The sequence below is a fragment of the Triticum dicoccoides genome, chromosome 5B (assembly GCF_002162155.2).
Source record: "Triticum dicoccoides isolate Atlit2015 ecotype Zavitan chromosome 5B, WEW_v2.0, whole genome shotgun sequence".
NCBI classification, from domain to species: Eukaryota; Viridiplantae; Streptophyta; class Magnoliopsida; order Poales; family Poaceae; genus Triticum; species Triticum dicoccoides.
Window position 1 is genome coordinate 578,723,592 of NC_041389.1, and position 7,352 is coordinate 578,730,943.

Below are 7,352 nucleotides of genomic sequence, written 5' to 3' on the forward strand. Positions count from 1 at the left end.
GTGTTGCAACCGACCGGAGCCGGAATCCGACGGCGCCTCTCCCTCTCCACCGCGCCGAGCTCCCCACAAAACACCGTACGCCTCTCGACCTCCAAGTCCGCCGGCCCCCGACGCCCTCTCCGGCGAGTAGACCAGACCTCTCTCCGCCGCGCCGGATCCCCGCCGCCGCTGACCTCCCTCTCCTCTCCCCTCCCCTCGTCGGCGAAGCCCTCCCCTCCGCCGCCATGCTGCTGGGCGCGAAGGTGGTACCCCGCGACAAGGCTGTGCTGGTGAGCTCCCTTGCATCCCCTGCCTTCCACTTCTCAATCTGCGCACGGGATTTGATTTTCTTTGATTTTACTCCTTTCTGTAGAAGCCAGGAAGCGGCGACGGCTCGGGATCCGACGGCTCCGCCGGGAAGGCGCGCTCCAGGCGTGGCAGCAAGAGGAGGGACAAGGAGGAGAAGCGGAGGCGGAGGAGCCGGCGCAGGTCGGACAGCTCGGAGGAGGAGGGGTCGGACGACTCGGTCGACGAGGAGGAGGAGAAGGAGCTGAGCCGGAGCAAGCGCCGGAGGAAGCAGCGCCGCAGGGGGCGCCGCGACTTCTCCGACGAGGATGACTCCAGCGCCGAATCTGATAAAGGGAGAGGTAATGGTAGACGTGGTGGATTTTGTTCAGGTGTAGGCGTGCTTTGGTCAGTAGGGTTTTTCAGGGTGGACTGTGCTTAATCGCGTGGCATTTGCCGGTGCAGGTAGTGGCAAGGGGAAGCGAGGAGGCGCTGCAAGTGACGATGATGATGATGAGGATGAAGAGGAGGAGATCGGAGGTGACGGGATGAGAGCAAGTGAGGTTGTCAGGAAGGAGATGGGGCTTGAATGGATGCTTAAATCGGCAAGCAGCAGTCAGCCGGAGGGCAGCCGTGCTCAGAGGGCTGAGAACGAGGAGGACAAGTTTGAGGCTACACATGAAGAGGTAACGTTATTTACTTCAAACAAAACTTGTTGATGTTCATGTGTGTTCAGTTGATTATCTCATTTTTCTTTCCAATTATTGACGATGACAGGTGAAGAAACCTAACCCGAAAGAAATGAATCCCTATTTGAGGGACAATGGCAGTGGCTATCCCGATGAAGCCACCGCTGCAAATGCAGCCAGTCAGTTGCTTGCGTCCTCCGTTGTCGGTGACGGAGGTGCTAGCTGGCGGCTTAAGGCTTTGAAACGTGCAAAAGAGCAAGCAGCTCGTGAAGGTAGAAAGATTGAGGAGGTGTGTGCATCGCCACATATGCTTATTCAAATACAATTTTAGTTGGTTATTCTCTAACTTCTAAGCTTATTCAATCACTGCAGGTAGTTGAAGAGAGATGGGGTTCATTGGGTCACTTAGCCGCATCAGTCTCAACGTCCAGAGTTGCCCCTTCTTATGCCCACTTGCAGGCCATTAGGGGTAGAAAAGCTGGACAAGGAGACTACTCTGAGAAATCCTCCAAAGTAGATCGGAAGGAGGACCAGCGAGGCGAAGAGAGTGGTGGTGGTCGCCAATATTTGCAAGGCGTCTCCTCCCGGGATCATGCAATGAGAAAACCCAGGCCTGATTCTGTACCTTGGAAGAAAAACAGACAGAATATATCCTCTGAGGATCAAACGCTCATCTCGTCAGCACTAGCAAGCATCAACAAATTTTCTAACGATGGGAGCTTTATGGATAAAATCAGTAACCATGGTAGTAAAAATACAAATGTTTCAAATGTCGAGAAGAGGGATAGTGATCAGAAAGCCCACCAGGAGAGTTCAAAGATATCATCTTCAGTGAGCACACAAAAGCAGCAGGAGAGTTCAAAGATATCATCTTCAGTGAGCACACAAAAGCAGGAGAGTTCAAAGATATCATCTTCAGGTAGCACTCAAAAGCTAAATGCAAACCAGTTAGCTGCGAAGGTTCTGCAGCTCCGAATGAAAGGCAAGCACGAAGAAGCTGACCAACTTTCGGTAAGTGTCTCTATTGTTACTGTGACAAATTGACAGACTGTTCCCCCAGTTTATTAGCAAATCACTAGTTTGTGAAATTGAATTTACAACATAACAGTGATTATTTAATCCATTTGAATGCACATAAAGCCTCTCCAACATTTCCTTGAGAATTAGCAACCAAGCGTGTGCTAGGAACTCTATCAAACAATGTTGGCATAGAAATTTGGACTGTCTATATGGTTAACCTACAGTTTAGGATACAGCGGCTCTATCAAATTTTGTTGTGCTTGCATACACTGCAAGTAGAGGCCACATGAGTTCTTAACTAATAACTTTCTTTTCCTCAGAGAGAGATGGAGACTGTGCTGGAAAACCAGAGTGCTTCTGTTGAAGAGCCTAGGCATGTAAAGGAAAATAGCTCAACCAGGTTTGTCAATCTTATGTTAGAATTCATCTTGCTAGTTGATGCTATGGCTGCCTGTTACCTATCCTAAGTTGTGAGTTGCATTCTGTCTGTTGCTTCCGTGTTGAAACAAATTTTGCTTCAACGTGGTTAAGATGCTAAAATTTCTAAGCAGCACGTGAATATTTTCATGATTATGTTCTACTTATTCTCTGTTCAATACTCTTGAAAGGAAGTGCCGTATGTGCCGTTTAAGACATGTTTGGTTTGTGATGTCCTACTTGCCTTTTTTGCTTTTGGATGTTTGAGCATTTTTGTCTGTGATGCTTGGTTGAAGAAGTGATGCAACCTCATCTATTCAAACTACCCTTGTTGTCATTCTGAACTAGTACATTACTGATACCTGTTCATCTAAAGATGTGCGCCACCTTGTCATATGATGTGATTCTGCAAGATAGCGGTAATGGTTAGCACCCCAGCATTGACCAAGATGGTATCCATACTGTAGTCCAGAAAAGAAATGTGTCTGCATCTGCATGGCTATGCTGAAATCTTAAAGATAGCAAGCATCCACCGCTAAAATGATCATTCAGTTCCATTATGTTATTGTCTTAGTTGCCAGTAACATTTATCAGGCATAGCTGTATGCTATGCAACTGAATTGCTCTCCTGAAATATTTCTGATATCCCTACATGTGTCATATTATGCAAAACAAAATACGCACCTGTATTGCTATGTGGATATACTCTAGTTTGAACAGCAGATCTCTAGTTTATTTGGCTGCCTGACGCATATTGTCTTTTTCAACTGTAGGCATACAATAAAGCCCAGTGCAGCTGATCGCAGGAAAAGAGAAGAGGATGCTGACCTGCATCTTGCAAATAAAATTATGCACAACAAACTGTACACCATGAGTAAAAGTGTAGAGGATGAATATGAATATGGTGATGCTCCCACTAAGAAAGGCAAAAGGACCAGAGAGGCACATCAGGAGAATAGGGGCACTCAGAGACATATTTTGACTCAGAAAGAGCGCTGTTTGTATTGCTTTGAGAACCCATCCAGGCCAAAGCATCTGGTTATTGCTATAGGGAACTTCACTTACTTGATGCTGCCACAGTTTGAGCCTCTTGTTCCTGGGCACTGTGTCATTCTTCCATTGCAGGTGAGAAAATTTACCATGTATTCTCCTGGAAGTACATTTGAGAAATCATCTGTGTATTCTGCTTTAATAAGAAGTAGCCTGCTTCAACTCGATTGTGCTTTTGAATACCCTATTATGGACCCTTATGGTTTTCGTTGCAGCTCCTATGAATTGTCCGTATTTTCTTCTACTTTTATTGATTCTATGTTTTTTTAATGTTTGCAGCACGAGTCTTCAACAAGAACAGTTGATAAAAATGTCTGGGAGGAGATTCGCAACTTCAAGAAGTGCCTCCTGAAGATGTTTGCGCAGCAGGACAAGGATGTGGTTTTCATGGAGACTGTCATAAACTTGGTCAAACAACAGAGGCATTGCATGATTGAATGCATCCCTGTCCCATGCGAAGTTTCAAACAAAGCGCCCATGTACTTCAAGAAGGTCAGCTATCTGTTGCTTTCTGCATGACTAACTGAGAACAATCTGGTCCTCCTGTGCTTGTGGTTCTGATGAAATTCGATCTATTTACTCCAGGCAATTGATGAAGTTGAAGAGGAATGGTCCCAGCACGAGATGAAGAAGCTCATTCCAACGAGCGGTAACCTGCGGCAGGTCATCCCGGAGAACTTCGCCTACTTCCACGTGGAGTTTGGCCTGGACCGTGGGTTTGTCCACGTGATCGACGACGAGAGCAAGTTTGGTGCTGGTTTCGGGCTGAATGTACTCAGAGGGGTGCTCCGGTTGCCGGGGGAGGACATGCACCGTCGCCGGAGGCACGAGTCCATGGATAACCAGAAGCAAGCTGTTGCCGGCTTCATGAAAGGCTGGGAGCCCTTCGACTGGACGAAGCAGCTCGAGTAGAAGATGTAAATACAATCTCAGGAACACTTTTCTTTGGAAGACTCACGCAGTTTGCACCGATAGTTTTGTAGGGAAGAGATTGTACTTGCTGTTGTCATGTATCTGTGTTTTTAAATGCTTTTTTGGTTGAAATTAACATTTGTCAGGGTATAGCTGTGAGCTTTATTACTAGTTCAAATGTATTTTGAAGCGACGACATTAGAGGCAGCCCAGAGTGCCATCATTGACCAAACTAAATGAAATAAAAAGAGGTTTAATTTCTTATTTTTTCAGTAGCAGGGGTCTCTTCTTCCTCGACGTTCCGGTCGCCTTCTTCCTCTACAGCCTCATGCGTGAGCTCGGTGAGCACCGGCGCTTGCTTGAACTGAAGCTCTGGCAGACATGAATGGCCGTGGCAGTGAGCTCAGGCTCCTGCCCTGGCTCCTTGCTTGGCCTCTGCCCTCTGCCGGACTAACACGCACACGCGCGCCGCTTCGTGCCCCAAGTACACCAGCGACGCCGCTCGTTTGATCGCCGTTCGAACGCACCCACACGCACATGCGTGCACGAACTGCGGGCACCTTGGCCCGCTCCGACGAAGCACGCCGCCGTGCGTGCCCAGCATGGTTGATGATCACACAGTCATCAGGGGAGAAGGTTGCTTTTGTCGTCGGTAAGTCTAGACGCGCCCCTTCTCTTCTCCTAAGCATGGTATGTAACTTTTGACTCCTCTTTTATATTTTCTTTGGCAGAGTGTGAGGGGTGAAGGAGAATTTGATCTTTGGGTGTGTGTGGGGGAGGGGGGCAATGGCCCCCAACCTTGATATAGTGACTTAAAATATATTGTAGGGTCTTGAATAGAATAAAGTGTAGTCATCTAGCCCCCCCAAAAATCATGTTTTCTCATTAGCCCCCCTCCCCCCGCGACATGTTCGTCTACCTCGAACATCAGCAAAGGACCATTTGGAGTTTGTCCACGCAACATTTGTTTTGGCTTCGTTCATGTTGAATGTTTGCACCGTGTTTGGTGTCGGATTTGAACATTGTAGCATGCAGGTTCCATGCGACTATTCCTTTAATTGGCAATCTTTCACCCTTGTAATGTATACACTTGTCATAACCAAAGCAAAACAAGAAGTGCATGTAAAACTTTGCTCTTTCATGGTTATGCTTTGGTCTTACACTACCTAGCCAAATTGGAGTTCTCTTTGCTGTGAGTTAAAGGACCTTTGCAAAAATAAAATATATAGAAACAAAAAGAAAAGGAGAATTATAAGCCTAGTCATTGCTCTCCAAAGACCACTTTATACTGAAGTGTTGAAATATATTGTGAAAGTTCTGATTGTACTATCATATCACCGTACCCTATATCCTCACCATCCATTTTTGCATCCAAATTCGTGCAAGCAAACTTTTTTTTGGTTCTCCCAAATGAAAGAACATTTGAACCCGAAGCTTTGTAGATCAGCATCACAGATGTACTACCATGTGCAGAAATGTTTTTGGATTTTTTTTGGCGAAACGTAATTTTTCAAAAATGATACAGTTCATTCGAAATTTGAAATTTGACAAATTGATGTTTCGTAGAAAAAAGGGGAAAAAAATATACAACGGGTAGCAATTGTGTATAGTTGACCTGCGATGTTTCAAGGTAATATGTTCTCTTGTTTGGAAGAAACCAAAAAAAAGTGAAGTTTCTATCACTATAATGGTAGCACGAATCTTGATGCAAACTAAATGATTTTTTTTTGAAAGATCCAGCAAATTGCTGGCTTGATTCAAATTTAGCAGAAAGCAGCGGAAGAACAACATGGTGAAGATCCGAAGATCAAAAAGAGAAAGAAAAAACTGCGGCCCTAATAGCTGCTGAGAGCTACACCCACCACAAACAACATGACTACACAACCGAAGCACCTGTCCTAAGCTAAGCATCACCACCGCTTCTCGAACAACGCCGATCACCTCCGAAGATAGCAGCAGCTCCCACTACAACTTCCCTCGCCAACGCACCATCCACCCAGGAAGCAGGGGGTAGATGGCGGGACTTGGTCGATCCTAGAAAGAGCTTCGTCTTGGACTCATCGATGATGTCGTACATTGCGCCTAGAGCTTCACCTTGAACAGCGGCGAGCACCGGAGGAGCGCCACAAAGAGCTTCCAGGAAGTGCCTCCAAACGTGATGCTCCCAACAAAGGAACGACGTCAAACACGCCGCCATCACGCCGATCCAACACTGGACCTAGGATTTCGCCCGGAGACAAACCACCATCCGAGCACAAGGAAGATGCCGACACACCTCAGGTGACGCCTCCAAGGAGGAAAATGACACCCACAGGCGCCATCGCCACCGGCCTCTTGTCGTGCAGGACTTTCGTCCGTATCGCCGCACACCTTCGCTCGTGCCCACAGAAGCTCGTCCATGCAGTCTCGCACTGCCACCGCCGCATAACCTAGTCGTAGAGGCCATGAAGTCGTGGTCCACCCGGCCCACGGCGAGCCTACAGTGACCAGATCAGTCCCTGCATCTCGCATCTATCACGGCCGGAGCCGCCTGCTCCAGTGTCATAGGACCAGCGCGTAGGGCCGGCGCGCGTCAAACACACCACGGATCTGGCCAGGTTCGACCAGATCCGGCCGCCACACGCCGGAGGGGCGCCGCCCCGCCAGCCCGCGCCGAAACCGAGGCACCTCCACGCGCCCTCGCCTGGCCGCCACCGCGCCAGGACGCGTCCACCCCGGGCCGCGCCCGTGCGCGCCCTTGCCTGCCCGCCACCGGGCCAAGCCGTGCACCATGCCCGCTCGCCCCTGGACGCGCGCCGTCGCCGGCGCCAGATCCGCGCGCCTTGCCGCCTCCACGGCAGGCCGCGCCACGCCCTCGCCAGATCCGCCCTCACCTGGCCGCCCTCACGCCAGATCCACTCGCCTGCACGCCGTACCTGGCCATGCGCGCCACCACGGGAGCCGGACGTCCCGCGCCTCGTGGGGAGGGGAGAACCCCGCCGCTGCCAACGCACGCACGGG

General features: G+C 49.1%; 1 protein-coding gene across 2 annotated transcripts; it reads left to right on the forward strand.

Annotated features, from left to right (window-relative positions):
* Positions 1–4,616, forward strand: LOC119311754 (CWF19-like protein 2). Of its 2 annotated transcripts, none has more exons than XM_037587452.1 (9): positions 1–269; positions 356–626; positions 730–950; positions 1,042–1,242; positions 1,326–1,964; positions 2,294–2,373; positions 3,164–3,515; positions 3,720–3,932; positions 4,026–4,352. In XM_037587452.1, exons 1-9 carry the CDS (start codon positions 225–227, stop codon positions 4,350–4,352), a joined length of 2,349 nt encoding a protein of 782 aa, XP_037443349.1. In that variant the 5' UTR covers positions 1–224. The 2 variants fall into 2 exon arrangements, with proteins under 2 accessions (XP_037443349.1, XP_037443348.1); XM_037587451.1 differs by having other exon boundaries at positions 225–269; positions 353–626; positions 4,026–4,616.
* Positions 4,617–7,352: the final 2,736 nt, after the last annotated feature.

Coding starts and splice junctions, on each gene's coding strand:
- LOC119311754 (XM_037587451.1), top strand. CDS start 225: ATGCTGCTGGGCGCGAAGGTGGTACCCCGCGACAAGGCTGTGCTG. Junction 951..1,041: donor TTGAGGCTACACATGAAGAG/GTAACGTTATTT, acceptor TGACGATGACAG/GTGAAGAAACCTAACCCGAA. Junction 1,965..2,293: donor AAGAAGCTGACCAACTTTCG/GTAAGTGTCTCT, acceptor TCTTTTCCTCAG/AGAGAGATGGAGACTGTGCT.